Genomic DNA, 17,224 nt, shown 5'->3' with positions numbered 1-17,224 from the left:
CTATGAAAGATTCAATAACATAGGTAAAGGCTCTGATATTTATGTAGGCAGCAATTAGTTTTTATTGATTATCAAATTCAGATGACTTAATGATGTAGACACAGACGAAAAACATGTAAATTTCGAGTATGGGAAATGGCAGCTACATTTGGTCGCTCGGCGTCACTGACATGATGGTGAATGATTTCTCTCTCGATTTTAAAGCACATAAAAAATTCTTCCGTGAAAAATAATTACACAGCTATAACAGTCAGACTTTACTTTTAAATTTTTCCACATATAACATATAGGTACAAAAAATGTAAAATGGTTAAAACTGCTGTTAAACGTAACATACACTACATTGCTTAACAGTTCAAAGGCAGGCCTGTGCGTATGCTGTTGACTAGGTAACAGGTGTTCTATTTATAGCGTGCTGCACTTTGTCACTATGCTCTGTGAGGTAAAGAGTAAAAGAGGGCGATGGGGCGACATGACATGTCAACCCTAAGTAAACAAGTTCTACATACGAAAAAATAGAAACATAAAATAATTTGATATTCTTACTGTATTATCACATTTAATTGATTTGTATCATATGAAAATAACAATAAGTAATTAATGTCTTTAATATATATAACTTTTAACTTTCATCAGTTGCAATTTGGAAAAACGTTCTACAGTAGGCAAAGGTATGATACATTTCTAAGTGCATAGTGACAGAGGAGATTTCTAATGCATGACATTCTTGGTAATTATTATTTTCTGTCGTGGAAATGTGTTGTGGAATTGTTGCTATTATTAATGCAAAATGGAAATCTTGTGGCATACCATGTGGACTGATGAATGAACCACTCTGATTGGTAAGTGCAGGAAGTTTCATTTGCTTACAATGTTTGATTCAACTGAGGTTGGTTGGGGGTGTTTAACAAAATTTGAAAAATGCAGGTCTGACATAACATGTGTCTTGTTGTTACCATCTTTGTGCAAATGTATGAGAGAGTTTGGATTTTTGTTGCCAGTGATATATATAGTTGGTATGTCTGGAACAGTGTTTTCTGTTACAATTTGTTCCACGCTAGATCACGAATTTTATTCTATTTGTCGGTCAGTACATTTTCAGGTCATTGTCATTATATGTAAGTAAAATTACCTAATTCATTTCACATGAAGTATTTTAAACTAATTAGGCCATCTGAGCCACATTTAATGCTGCTGACCTGAACATTTACTGAGTTACAAATAAGATAAATTCACCGTGCTTCATGGAACAAACTATAGTTTCTAGCATAATACCAAATAACTCAACTTGGTGTGCATGTGCATGTCTGTCTCTATCAAAGCGGGAGAGACCTTAAGTTGCTGTATGGGTGTTTTTTTGTTATATATCTGTTTTTATTGTTGTCATTTTTTGATTTTATAACAAGTCTGTCTGGTGCAGTAGAAGACAACAAAGGTTTCTTTCTTTATAATGGTAGATTTCTTTGTTGCATGGGTGAGAAAAACTGAGAACATAGTTCTTCTGTTATGCTTTGAAACAGTTATTAATATGAATTCCTTTTTTATTGTTATGAAGAGGAATAAAATCCAAAGTCAGGATTATGTGTCTTTGTGTTTCACACTCAACCAGTATTGTAACACATTTGATTAACATTTGTAAAAAAATGCTGATTCATTTATTTCCCTGAGATGCTAAGAACACACATCAGTTTGGATTTGAGTAGATTGGTGAGCATTATTAGTTATTTATTTATTGTTTATTTATATATGATTAATTATTAATACAATGCCTCATAAATATTTTATTTTCAGTGCTGGTATTGGTAGAACGGGAACCTTCATTGTGATTGACATGATTCTTAATCAGATAAAAACTTACGGTAGGTATCTATGCATGTGTTTGGACTTGTGTGTGTTTATGCATGCATGTATGTGAATCATGTGTGTGAGTGCAAGTGAGAGTTAGTGATATGTAACTTTAAAAAATGTATTCCATAATTTTGCTCCTAATAAAATACAGAGCTATTGTTTTGCAATTGGAGAGGAATAAGTTTTTATCCTTTACTTTGATCTAGTTTCATTGACTGTTATTGAAACATATTGTGAAGAGCATAAAATGTTTTTGAATTAATTAAGCAAACTCATTATTGCTATAGTATTGTTTGCATTTAAAAAAATTGTCAGAATAAATGTATATTATGAACAACAGTGATTAAACAGACAGTTCTGGAATTGGAGTTAGATTGAGGTAATGACCATTCTGTAAGTGCCTTGTTATGCTAATGAATTAATAGATACATTGATGGTTGATGGTTTTAAGAAATACAGTGATAGATGTTTTTGTCAATAATTTTATTTGAATATCTCTCAGCACTGATTTGTGTTAAAATTTTATTTTTGAATATCACTCAGCTCAGAATTGTGTTTCCTGCTTGCAATTTTGATAATCCCCTTGATTTAGAAAAAGTTACTCCATTTCCATTATTTAGACATACTGTAGCATGTAAGCGAACATTACTTTTATTTCATTGATATAAAACAATTTCCACTATGAATGTATATTTTTTAATGTAGCTAATTTGCTTTAAATTTGATGTCACTGCTGAAATTCAAGATTCACTGAACCAGATATATTGGACTGCTGAGATCTCCAAATACTGTTACAAAGTTGTCTTTTTTCTTGTTTGACATGAACATCATTATCTAAATATTTGTATAATGTGATCTAGTCATGATTATAAGATTATTGGATCTTGTGTAGAATTTTCACTTTATTTGGTAATAAATAATCAAATACTTTTATTGCAACAATTTTAATTTATTTTTAAGTAATGAACACAGTATACCTGAATAACATCAACCAGATAGTCTCTTCTCAACTTTATAACTTTCATAAGCTAGGCTTGACAGGATTATAACCACATTTCATATAAAGTATGAGAAAAACAGTGATAGCAGATTGCATCTGTGTTGGGCTGCAGGGAGTGTTCTGGCTGACACACATTTGCTGTGACGTTTTCTTGGTCTTGTCACTTACTGGGATAACTCCTACAATTGGAAATTTTTACTTTCTGCCAGAATCCATTGGAAATCTTCTCAGATCCTAATTGTATTTGAATAAAGAAGTTATTCTTATTATGGTTTCATTCTCTTATTGTGGCCATTATATTGGAAAATAGTAAAATGGTAGGTTTGTATAATTTGTTTCAAGACTGGAATTATGGTTTTCAGTAAAAAATGGAAAAAGCATTGGCACATGTATTGCATGTACTGTAGGTGGCAACTTCCTGAAAAGAGTGTAATGGCATAGCATCTTATGTTTTATGTAATGAATTGACGGTTATCATCTGTGATTGATGTTAGTTTTAACACAGACTTTGCACTGCTGAATGTAATTGGTAGATGGTATGGCTCAGTAATGTGCCACAGTAAGTCTCAGCACAGCAGAGAATGCCATAGTATATCACATGAGGCACAATATGGCACATTTTAGTACATTAAGGCACAATTTGGTATGTAAAGGCACAGTTGGGTATATTAAGGTGCAGTATGGCACATTAAGGCACAGTTAGGTACATTAAGGTGCAGTATGGCACAGTTTGGTACATTAAGGCACAGTATGGTACAATAAGGTGCAGTAAGGCACAGTTTGGTACATTAAGGCACAGTTAGTACATTAAAAAGGTGCAGTATGGCACAGTTTGGGACATCAAGGCACAGTCTGGCATCAACATTCATAATATGTTAATAAATTGATAGTTACCTTTAATTTTCATCTTACAGGCATGGAAAGTGAAATAGATATTCAAAAGACAGTGATGATGGTTCGTACTCAGAGATCAGGAATGGTTCAGACAGAAGCACAATACAAGTTTGTCTACCTGGCAGTCCAGCATTCTATTGAAACAGAGCGACAGAGAAAGCAAGCAGAACAGGTTAGTTGTCTTACCTGTATTCAGGTATGGATGTTGGTATTACTTCTTTGGCAGAAATAGTTGCAGCAATGTTGGCATTGTTAACAATATTTTTTTTTAATTTTGGGCTACACAGTATTGTGTTTCAAGTTTTAAAAAGTCCTAGATCAAATGATAGTTTCTGAGAGAAGATTTCATTCCATTTAATCATTGTAGATATAAGCTTTTTCCTATTTAATCATGGTGGAAATAGGCTTGTTCCTGAATCATTTCTTGTCCTTTGCATAATATAAGGGTTTAGAAACATTAGAAATTTTTATAAAACTTAGTAAACATCAGTTTCAATTAATAATCACTGTCAACATAAAGTCTCATCTAACCATAGGTTATTTTCAAGATGCCTGATGACTGAAACAGCAGTAAAGATGCAGGGAGCATTTCAACCAAAATTGATTACTGAAATTGTGATAAATCACAAATAAGTTGCACAAAATTTCACCTAGACTGTGAACACCTGTGCTGTCTTAGCTTTGTAACGATTTATGACAGAATGATGAGGACTTAGTTAAGGGGTTTGGGGAATATAAGCAACGAAAAGCTTAATCCAGAACCATAAAAGACTGTTGACGCTGTTGCCACTGAAAAAGTGATTGCTATATCTGGCTTTGCCACAAAGTTGGGCTTGAGAAAACCAATGTGGAATTTACCTTTGTGTATTGAAAAGGAAATAATATTTTGTTGTCATAATTACCAATGCAGTCAATTTTAGGATCTAGCCTTTCATAGTTTCCATGAAAAGAAGATAGGAATTATTTAATCTATCTGAATTAAAGTGAGATAGTAAAAAAAAATATCCAATGTGATATCATCAATACTGTTGATTTTAAGTAATCTTGAAATTTTCATATGCATAGATGTTTTTCATTGATGTTGATTTTAGTATATTTCTATAATATGCCTACTGACAAATAGCAAGACTTCCATCCAGAATATGTGCAGACTTTTTGAGAAATTGAGTGATGAATTCAAGGAATCAGTACAATTTTCCTTCCTTCATCAAAGCCTCTTGTCTCCTGAAAATCACGATAATTCCCTTTTGTTCTCAAATTTCAGCAAAGCCAGGTTGTTGGGAGGGAATACACAAACATCAAGTATGCTGCAGGCATCGATGGCCGAAACTCAATTTCAAAAAATGCAAATATATCGATGCCAGTGCCACAGAAGTCCGCCCCCAAAATAAAAAAACTACCACAGTAAGTCAAATTTTGAGTGCTTACCGGTGTGTTCACAGCTGTTCTTCATCATAATACACTTCGTTATGATGCAATTCCAAATTTAACACTTTACAGCTGTAAACCCCCTGGCCAAAATTAGACCATTGTGTAACATTATAGTTTAAAAGAAAATATTATATCTTTATTTTATTTTCAAAACACTATTATTTCATATTTTTTTAAAATTGTGATTAGTTTACTGCAGTACAGTTTAAAATGCTTTTCTCAGTATGTGGTATTTGGTATATAAAATGGTTCTCACTATAGCATGGTTTGATACAAAATGCAGTCAGCAATTTTGTATGCATGTTACAGTGTTCTGATGAGGGAGAGCTGTACTGTGTAGACAACTTTGAACAGTGTAGACCAGGATACGTCATCCCATAGTTATGATTTTTCAGTTGTATCTGGAATTCCATCATCAGTGTCATGCTCATGTATTAAATATAATGAGTTTCTTTTCCTTTTGAATCTCAGTTTAGTGCAAGAGATGATTATAATTATGGCAAAATCGTGGTTCTCTAGCACATAAAGATGAAATTCAAAGATAGGTTTTGTCATCTTTGCAATCAGGGAAACTTCATGCATTCATTTCGGAAAAGTTTATAGATTTGGCATGTTGGAACATTTTCCTCCCGTTTGAAATAATAGAGAGTGACCAGCATAGACCTTGTGCTGGTTCATTATGTGATATCTGGTCAGGGTCCACATGTTATATCCTAATTCTTATTGTATGGTTAGAAATTGACACTTTATCACCTGCAAAACTATTGATTAAAATTTTACGTCTTTCTCTTGATCAATGGTTTATTTTATAGTTACATTAAAAATAAGGCTTATATCTAATCCATTAGTTGCATATTTTGGTCTTATGGCACAAAGATAATATCATCACATGCTGTTTTACTTTTAGCTCTACTTGTTATAGACCAGATGAGCTTTTTTGTCTGTTGTCCGATGTTTGTCTGGCATGAGGTTTTCACTAAAAGACTCGTGAATATGTGCAGATTGATGTTTAATATAGCTGACAGAGTAGCCTTCATGCAAATCTTGTTATTACTACTCCTGAATATAAAGTTTTATCTTTTAAACTATTGCAATCTCTACTCCTCCAAAGGGATGGCTATATCCTAATTGGTCCTAAATAAAAAGGGTACTTGTCACACATCCAGTATGGCTGACATGATGACTGTCTTAAAAATCTTTTTGAATGGATGATTATTATGAGGTGGGGTTTTCACCAGAAAAACTCTAATAATTTCTACTTTGTCCTGAATGAAAGTGAAGCCAGACTGACTACTAATAATGTGTACCAGCAGCTGATGTGAAAATCTTGTAATTGCTGAAGAACATCAGAGATGGTTTCAACACTAAACACTCGACAGTTAAAAGGAAGAAATGGTCTTATATTGAATTCCTTGAAATTCTTTTTTCCAAGTAGAGTTTCAGTTCCTTGAAGGGATTTTTGCTAATAATATAGGTCTTAAAATTTGATTTATATACTGGGAATTCATTTAATTTTGTGTGTACATTTTTGGGGTTTCATGAAAAATGATGTTTCTGTTCATACCTAAGCTTGTGGATTGGGGATTAAATCTTTGTTTCTGTGGGAGGTGGATTGGGTGTAATCTTTGTTTCCATGGAAGGAACATTGTTCATTGGGCCTGCTAATTTATGGTTTAAAGCATGCATGAAATAGACTTAAATTGGGACCCATGATAATGGATTATACACTGTTAAAACTATAGAATTACCAGCTGCCTTGCTTTGCACTCAGCATTAAGAGGTTAGTGTTAGGATTGGTTGGCCTGGTGTCAGAATAATCTGACTGGGTGGGACATGATGCCACATATCTGTAGCATGATAGCCCAGTTTCAGACATCACTATAATCTTCTACACTGCAGCAATGTGACTAAAATTGTTAAAACTTCATTAAATACTCAAATCACACACATAAAACTATGTAAAATAAAAATAGTAATTTTACTTGAACGCATCCTAATGAACTTATGTTGTGTTAATTAAATGGTGTAATCTTATTTTCTCTCTAACTGCTTTATACAATAATCAGGTTGTTCCTGAGAGACGAGTAAAAAACTACTTCCATGACTTCATCATAAACAAATATTTACTTCCAAATTAATCTTTAAAATGTTCATGGTATTATTGGTATAATTTTTTATTAATTAATGTTTAATTTATCTTTTGTTGAATTTTTTTATTACCTTAATTATCATATCTGAAGCAAGTTGGGGTGTCATAATAAAACCAGTTCTGTAAAGCTTATTTTATTTTGCTTTAATTTCGTCATTACAATAGATTGGTTGAAGCTTATTTTGTTTTATTATGTCCTACATTTGAAACTTGAGATGACTTCTGTTTAAGCAGTGAGTTTGTAAAGATGTAACAGTAAAGCACGTCAGTGTAGCATATTGCAATTAACCCTAATCTGAAAGTTTGTATGGATACTTTTGCATTTTAAAACCAATTTCACATGACTGATAGGTTTTAAAGTTATGATATACCTCTTTAATTTTATTTTGTCTACATCAGAATCTACAACATAAAATGACTAAAAAATTTTTAAAAAAGTTATTCATTCAAGCTGATATTATTATCTACACATGCCTACTTTTTAAATGCCATTAACGTAAATGCTTTATTATGATTTGACCATGCAACCCTGCTGCTACTGCTGAAACTTCAAACAAAAAATTAAACTTTAAATGACTTCTTGCAAAAACGGTTGAATAGAATTTGACCAAATTTGATAGAAGGTATTTGTTGGTTGGAAGGATTTCTCTCTTTCAGGTCTGTGGAATACTGTTAACTCTGTTATTAGAATAGTTTATATATTTTATAATAGGTATATTTCTTTATTTAACTCTCTTGGTCTTTAAACCTTAAAAAGGTGCTGCTACTTTGGTAAAGGGACATCACTCAAAGTTTAATCCTAAAATTATGATTTTACTTGTGGTTATCTTGCTTGAATTTGTTTATAGCTTCTATTTAGAAACAATTCTGTACAAAATGCTCATAAATGTGATTAGATATTTTTTTATTGATATTTTTAAAATACATTTTTATTAGCAATTTACAGTTAAAAGAGATATATAGAAGAAAAGACCAACATTATACATTTAGATACACGTTTTTAGAGCAGGGGTGGGCAAACTACGGCCCGCCAACGGCTTTCATGCAGCCTAGGGACAAGTCATCATTCGCACTGACTCTGTTTATGTTACTCTGTTTATCAAATAAATGTGCTTCTTTTGAAGTTTAAGTTTTCAAATATTAACAACATATTAACAACTGAAAATTGGGGCCCGGAGTGACCGAGTGGTCTAAAGCGCTGTCCATTACAGATCACTACCATCTCACCTCTGTCTGCATGGGTTTGAGTCTCGGATTCAGCAAATGTGGGTATGTGAGAATGCTTGCCAGTAGCTTCTCGTGGGTCGGTGGTTCTTTCCAGTGTTTTCCCAGGTTCTTCCTCCACCATTAATACTGGCCGCCATATATAGCCTATCATGTGCTGAAAAATGGCGTTAAAGCCTACAACAGTAACAACTGAAAATTAATTAGATGTTTTTTTAGAAAAACCTTATGTTTTTGCTATTTCAAATATCAATTATTTTACTTAATGAACTATGTGGCCGGCGACAAGGTGTACATTTGTGTATGTGGCACATGCACTGGAAAGATTGCCCACCTCTGTTTTATAGAGATGTCGCAATTATTAATATTTCACAATTATGTTTATACCTTTGATGGTTTTAATCTGCTAGATTTTCCAATCCCTCCTGGCAATCAGGATTCTCAATACTTAGACTTTTTTATTCAGATGATGCAGCTATCAAATTTGGCTGAAGATGATTAAAGAAGAAAAATCTTCCAACAACTTTTTTCATAATAAAATCGATAAATTTTGAAAAAGTTTCAGCATAATGCACCATACTAACCCAGACTGATTGTCCAAATATATTCGGTTTCAGATAATTGTCAGCCATGACTGATTTTGGGCCCACTTCAGCATCTTGTTTCTGTTACACGTTGTTTTGGTTGTTAAAATACAGAAGTAATTTTCATTATTTTTATAAATCCTGAGTATCAATAAAACTATTTTTCTTTACTTTCAGAGCACCCCCAGAAGATAAGCAGATTTATCAGAATCTTGGTTCTTCAAAAAAGAAATAAATTCACTTTTTCATTTACTTGATAGTGCTTTCAAACCTGTTGTATCAAATTATTGTTATAACTTATTGTCTTTTCATCCTAATCAAAACTCAGAGCTAGACTCCAAATGGCAGTTTTCTTAATTTCACGAGCTAGCAATTTTCCGTATCCATACTCTTGCAGAAAGGATGAAAAGTTTCATTATGTAGATGAGTCAGTTACACATGTGACATCACATTTATGTAGATGATGTGACATGAAGTGCTGGCATCCATTACAAATTATGTGTCATGACATGTATGTTACATGATGTGACATGAAATGTCAGCATCCATTACAAATGATGTCTCATCACACATGTGATGATATATACTAATGATGAGACTCTGATATCAGGCATAACTGTTGTGAAATGGAGTGAATGATGGTGCATGATGTGAAAATAGTGATGTATCAGGAATGACTGATAGGTTTGTAATATGGTGTTATATAATGTTCATGGTTATGATTTGTACATTTTCAGATCACATTTTGATTTGCCACAGTATATATGATTGCACATGATGAGAATGTGATATGTAATTGTATGTAAGATAGTGGGAATAATGTAACTGGTGTTTGGTGTTACATTATTAGCATTGATGTTATAGCATAGTATATACATTTGATTGAATTCAGAAATGATGCAGCATTATTGTTTAATCTTGCATAGTCCTGATGAGACTATAACAAAGTCTTCAATGCCAGTGCATAAATGTTAATATAAACAAACTTCTCTACAGGCGTAACATTTATTTGTAAATAGTTATTCCCTGTATCACCAGCTCTTGGTGCTGTGAGTGTCAGGAAGGACTGATAATGATTATTTATATTGATATGTGCCAGTATAACTGGTTTTGTCTTTGATTGGTAGTTTATTTCACTACAATTGTGCAAAAGTAGGATACAGTTCTGAATTAAACTTGAACTATTTCTGTATTCATTTTTGAAAATATTTGTGTGCGCTTGCTGTTTTATGTTAGATTTAGATGAAGATTGTACCATTTAGTTTTATTAATATATATTCTAAAGGTCTCTTGTGGAAAGAAATGTCTTTTAACATTAAACAGTGTGTCCTCAGTATCCAACTTTGACAAGAAGGTCATTTCTTCTTGTAATGGATGAATTTGGTTTGGTTTATTTTTGTGCTTTACTGCACAACACAAGTAGGTTGTTTAGTGATGAGGCAATGGAAGTAAAGTGCCTTGCCAAAGGACATACCACAGAAGCCAACCCAGGCTTTTCCAATGGTATGATTTTAACTTGCATCCTTTCTGTCATGAGTCAATCACAAATAGGTGAATTTTAACTGGCAGTCTTTATATGCTTAACAATAGATTTTCTTTAGTAAAGAAGTAAATTTTTTCCAAATTTGAAGAGTAGCTACCCAGCCAAAACAAGGTGTTACATAAAAGTCTTTCTGTAACAAACCTTGCCTGTATGAACTCCTTGGCATAATTAAACCAACATAGGACCACATAAATAACTTCATACATATAGAGTATGCATCATTATATCAAGTGGTCATTTTCACACACTATTCATATGAATTCCTAATTGTTACAGTAAGAGACTATTATGTAACAATTGGTCATTAATTATTTGTTTACAAAAATGTTGCTGTAATATCATTATTGTATTTGATTGCTACAAAATATTCGCATAGATGATGTGAGGTATTCCAGTAATGATGTTTAGGATATGTATATATATATATATGCCATATTAAGTGTCTAACAGTGTACGACATTGCCTACTGATGCATCGTGAGCTTCTTTATTCTACATGGGTACCAGTCTTTGCGGGCGGATTTGTTGTGTGGAAAAATGACATTTTTGTTTATACTTAAATTCATGGTTTGGAGAAGAGTCCTATTATTTCCTTGGCAGGATCATTGTTTGCCAGGTCTTTCAGTACATAGCTCATTATAAATAATGGAACCCCAGAAAAAATAGTGTAATCATAGTAGCTTATGTACAATATGACATGGTCATTTTTATAGCTGATTTAAAATATTTTGTAATGTAGAAACAGTTTTCCAAATTCGGCTTTAATATCTGAAACCATTATTGTATTACTCTCTGAGTAAAGTAAATCAAGATTGTTTGGTTTTAACTTCATCTGCATTGGTGGAGATTTGTCAAGACAAAAAAAATAAAGACATTAAGATTCACCACAGTGGTATAATGCTTTACATTCAGTTTCAGAATGTAGTTTTTTGAAAATTTTTAGACTTGGAATATTGTTACCCTTCAATTTTGTTTCTGATCAAAACTTTGAAAGATTTCATTGATTGAAGTCAGATTATATTTTGAGGCTTTTATATCTTAAAGATGCAGGTCATGTCTGATTTTGACAGTGTCAGCAAAATTTTACATAGCTATTGACCCGTTGGGATTAAAACTATGCCTGTATGTGTTCACTTGATAGCGTTTTGAGGATTTCATGGACAGACACCAGAGTAGGCATAAGATTTTATATTAGGAATATCAAGGTTAACTATTTACTCTTTTGGGGGCAAACTTGTAGGAAGTTGTGGCTTCTCATTAACTTTTCAACCTATTGCCAGGGACATGTGTATAGGCATATTTCGGGTTGGTTGTATACATGATTGCAGACTAATATTTTACATGTCACAGCATAAATGGTAGTTTAATAAAATGATTTATGCCACAGGGAGACCATTAATAAACAATTGACTATGCCATGTCATAACCATTATATGCTAAACATAAGTTGGAAAAGAATGGATGGACAGAAGGATGGACTGAGATGGATAAAAAAGAACAAAGCACAATTTAAATGAATGGACCATTTCCCTATACTTGTTTGGCCAATCGGCTTTTACCTGAATGAACCACATGCCTTTTAAATATAACAAAAAACAAATATAATATATTCTACATTTTTAAAACTTTCCTTTTCAGTTCAATCATGGTATGCATTCTTACATTGTTTCCAGCTTTTTTCAATAAATTGCAAACTAATTGAAGCAGTAGTAGGCCAGAAGTTGCAAGTCCTCAGTACCAGTACTTGAAGTGTACCCCATTACTTTTCAAGTGTTCAGTATAATCAGATATTTTTTAAAATTTAGGAAGGGGAAAAAAGACAAAACTTTATGCTGCTTTTGGCCTATTTACCTAGATTGTAGCAAAAGCACAACGTTCATTCATTATCCCGATTTTGTGCATTTAAATGTGTAGGTTTGAACATGGATAGAGGATGTTGCATTACATGTAATTTACATGTCATTGTAATTTTTCATATTGCGTTAGCATTATTTAGCCAATAATATTTCTTTTCTTTCTTTACATTGCATGATATTCATGAAATTAGTGTAATAAATGATGATTCACAGTAGTTTAGGCTTCAAGCCACAATTTTGAGCATCTTCTTGAAGACAACACTAGTCTTACTCGTTCGATAGGAAAATGAAGTGAACAAACACTTGAACATAATGTAAGACAAGTTGTATATTCAGCAAAGGCATTTGTTTGTCCATTTGCATCAAATTTATCATCGATGAAGTTCACATATATTGTACAATTATATGCCAGTTATCTGTGTATTTCTGAATGCTTTTTTATTTGTTTCTTATAAATGTAAAGAATCAGGATAAATTTGAAAATGAAATGATACATTTTGATAAATGGATTGATTAAAAAAACGTTTCGTCAAACTGATATATCCAGCTTAGTATGGTTTGTGGAGTAAGTCTTGTACAGAGTTGGTTGATGGTTAACCAATTCAGGTTTTAAAATGTGGGAAAATAATTTTTGGTCTCACCTGGAATAGCACTGGGAGTCACAAGTATCACTTTCCTGGCTGTGACAGCAGTAAATGTTATGTCAGTTACTGGGAGATACATCATTATACAGGTTGTGTTTGTTAGATAAGGGGGATACCTCATACTGTCACATTTGTCAGATACAAGGAATTGCCTACAGTTGACAGATACAGGGAATACATCATTGCGCAGACTACAGTTGACATACAGGGGATGCATCATTGTGCAGGCTGCATTTGTCAGATACAGGGGAAGACATCATTACACTGGCTACAGTTGTCAGATACAAGGGGATACATCATTATGCAGGTCATATTTATCAGATACAGGGGGATACATCATTACACAGGCTACATTTGTCAGATGCAGCGGGATTCAATATAACACAGGCTACAGTTGTCAGATACAGGGGGATACATATAGCACAGGCTACAGTTGTCTGATATTGGAGATACTATTCACAACTTTGAGGACAATTATACTGATCATACCAAGCTGCCATTTCGACTACTTGAACTATTTAGGAAAAAATGGATTGAGAGTGTTAAAATGATTGAACTATTTGTTTCATTTATAATGTCTTGGTTAATCCTTTATCCAATAAAATCATAGAAACAGCTGAGGTGATCTGAATAGACTGGGTTTCCTATTTTGGGGAAAGATTTATGTGAACAAAAATGATTTTTTTTCTTCTGTAAATTACTGCTCTGACATAAATCAAAGGCATAATTTTGTCTTAAAGAAATAGCTGAAGTAGTTCCGAATTAGGGGATACATCAGTGCATGGGATACAGTTGAGATTTTGCATCCTGTGGAAACCTGTTTGATAGCATAAGTGTTCTTTCATCATTTTTAACACTTAAAGCTTCATGTTGTAAAATCGGCATCAATTCTAGAATGCATAGTTTTGTAAAACATTTTAAAAATATGTATACTTGTTTGAAAATCTTTCCATTTTACAAGGGGGAAGTTTAGAAATTTGATCCTCGTAGGTATTTTCATTATTGTTTGGAGTTTTTACTTGAGATATTGGCAAGTGAACTGGAAAAGTTATAAAAATTGTTTGATTTGTGCCATAAAGACTCACAATAATTTAATCCTGTAAACTAGTTTATGGTATAAGTGCCTATCACAATAGACTGAGCAACAAATACTAGTTAATATTGAATCTGATTTACGCTGTTGTTGGCTAGAAATGCCAGTGTGATGAGTTTGTATTTCTTTTTCAAATTGTTGTTGTGAACACTATTGCCTCTGTGCATTATTATTCAGCTTCTGTGTGCATTATTATTCAGCTTCTGGCATTTTCTAGTAACAGAGTTTTTTTGTATATTTACCACAAAATCTTGTTGACTCACAGTACATTGATATTTTAAACGGATTCACCCAGACAGAATAAGGTGTTTGGCATCTGCAGTGCATATTTAAATTTCTCAGGATATTTTCATTAATTAGTTCCTGGTTGAAGAATACAATAACAGAAAATGACAGGAATGCTATGCCCCACCCATTTCCTAATTATTTCAAGTGTTGTTTGATCAGTTTTTATCTGATTCATATCCCTGCTGGATTCTTTGGGGAGTAATAATATTTTATAATGTCATGATGATCTTTAAACTTCCATTAAAAGTTTACATTTTTTGAGATGTTTTCATTCTTTTTTTTATTTGCCTGTACAACTTCTCTTCAGAAACATTTTCGTTATCATTGTGAATTCTATATCTTGGCATCTTAATAGTACAGGTCATACATCCTTATGTTAAAAGTAGGTTAGCATGACCTGAATTTCTGCTTCTTGAAATAAATGTTCATTTTTATGTCCCGTTCAGTTGTTGTTCGTGATCAGCAAGCAGATTTGCAATGCCACCAGCCCAAATAATTATTGCTTTTATGTGTCCACCAAAAACATGTTATGTTGTTATGTTTTCCATCTATTACCATTTATCCTTTGTGCACAACAGCTGCAATTTTCCACCATGTACCATGTGGATGATAGCTTGCAGGGTCAGGGAAAAGTGAGTAGATTTTGGGGTCATTGGTCAAAACCAATGTGACTGAATAAAGAAAAATGGTTTCTGCACGATAAGGTATGAAAGGGGCCTTTTGATTCTTTGTGTCAAAAGTCAAGATCATTGTGCTTTTTAAAAAAAGATTGGCAGCAAAATATTTTTTCCAGAGCAAGCTACCTGATCAGATTTTGTGAATAGCTTGTACTTGTAATAAAGAAGCTTATTAATTCTGGAGTCTAGAAGTCAAAGGCCATGGGGCAGCAAAATTAGTTCAAGACCTCATACCAAGACCAAATGTCCAGGTCATAGAGACCTGTTGCTGATCAATCTTCTGATTCAACTATGCCCTGCAAGTTGTTGTTTTTGTAGGGTTTAACGCCATTTTCAGCACACGATCGGCTATACATGGACCAGTATTAAAGGTGGAGGAAGAACCCGGGAAAACCACGGAAAGACCCAACGACCCACAAGAAGCTACTGGCAAACTTTCTCACATACCCACATTGGCTGAACCTGAGACTCGAACCCACGCAGACAGAGGTGAGATGGAAGTGATCCGTGATGGAGAGTGCTTTCGGCCACTCGGGGGCCCTTGCCCTGCAAGTACCAATACAAAGGTCTATGTAAGTTGGTATGGGCATGTAATGTGCTGTTCACAGTACCCTTGATGGTAAAAATATAATAACAATATGTATATAGCTGTAATCGTTGTTTGGTTGTCAGTCTTATTTGTAAATTAAAATCAATGCTGATTGGCAGAGTATTTTTGTAGATATACTAGGATACAGGGTTGTGTTGACCACAAATTTCTGTTATTCCTAACTGTAAGGAAAGAATGAAATTTATGTATTGTATTGATTTCCTTCTGTTAACAGTGAGCAAATAAAACTTATCATCATAAAAGATGTTTGTTCTTGTATGCAAACCTATATAAAAAAAGCATTTATACCGTATATGCTCACTTGTAAGTCAAATCCAACTGCAAATAGCATAAGACACTTACCAGTTGTCACATAATGCGCCAGCAGATCAGGGCCTCTTTTGTTTGTGATACCGATTATTCATAACAAAATACATAGACCCAGTTTAAGTGATCGCACATTTCTGTATAAAGTTATGGCCTTGTATACAGTAAAACCTGTCTTGAAAGACCACTGCTATGAGAGACCGCCGGTCTTGGGAAACCAAATTCTCAGTGTATGGATTTATTCATTTTATAGTGTTCTGACCTGTCTTAAGAGACCACCTGTCTTGAGAGACCATTACTACTTGGCAAAAGGGAAGGTCTTTCAAGAGAGGTTCTACACTTATATTTTTACAGCACAAGGTGCATATTATTTGAACATGGATCACTAGAATCAACCCTACCCAATGAGGTTGACAGCAGACGTTTTCTGCCCATTTTACCTTGATGTTGTTAGTTGCATTTGGTCATTTACAAGTCTACCAAACTTTGACATTTGAGGAAAGGCATGCTTTGTATGGCTTAAAAATTAAACAATGCACCAGTTTTATGACAAATAACAATAGTATACAATGTTCTGCATAGTGGTTGGATTTACACCAGGTTATTTTTCATACGAGGGCAACTCTGACCAAGAACACAATGTAGAATTATGATTAGTTTGTACTGAACTTTGAGGAAAGAAAAACAGGAATACGTAATTAAAAACAAAAAAAGGTTTAAATCTAAATAAAAATTAAATATTAATTCTCTCTACAATTACCTCTATCACAACATCCACAATTATCTATGTAGCAACATCACTTTCTATCTGCTATCTCTGTCTGACCCCCCCCCCCAAAGCCTTTGAATGTCGAGATGCACAAAATCTTTGTATTTTACAGATGAAACTTGTACATGTACGGTCCATATATGGTGGTCGAAGTTACACATATTGGAGGTTGGAATAAGCCACAACACGGTCAGATTTACCCTTGTGTATAAAATGGTCATAATAAAATAATTTTTCAGTAAGAACTCAAATTGTGTGCTTTTGGAATAATGAAACTTGTTGCAAGCAAAGCCTGATTGACTGCTTCCT

At 33.4% G+C, this 17,224-nt stretch overlaps 1 protein-coding gene across 4 annotated transcripts in view; it reads left to right on the top strand.

The window, feature by feature from the left end:
- The window catches only part of LOC149782091 (tyrosine-protein phosphatase non-receptor type 11-like), a 134,350-nt gene extending 118,268 nt beyond the window's left edge, over positions 1-16,082 (top strand). For all 4 annotated transcript variants that reach the window (XM_089933526.1, XM_089933525.1, XM_089933524.1 and 1 more), the window contains 4 exons: positions 1,792-1,859; positions 3,763-3,914; positions 5,007-5,146; positions 9,308-16,082. In XM_089933526.1, coding sequence (XP_089789652.1) covers positions 1,792-1,859; positions 3,763-3,914; positions 5,007-5,146; positions 9,308-9,365 — 418 coding nt within the window. In that variant the 3' untranslated portion in view covers positions 9,366-16,082. The remainder of the gene's footprint in view (positions 1-1,791; positions 1,860-3,762; positions 3,915-5,006; positions 5,147-9,307) is intronic.
- Positions 16,083-17,224: the final 1,142 nt, after the last annotated feature.

This window comes from Sinohyriopsis cumingii, chromosome 15, assembly GCF_028554795.1.
Source record: "Sinohyriopsis cumingii isolate HCF-2022 chromosome 15, ASM2855479v2, whole genome shotgun sequence".
Classification (NCBI taxonomy): Eukaryota; Metazoa; Mollusca; class Bivalvia; order Unionida; family Unionidae; genus Sinohyriopsis; species Sinohyriopsis cumingii.
The sequence above is the reverse complement of the archived record's forward strand: the minus strand, read 5'-3'. Positions and strand labels throughout refer to the sequence as shown.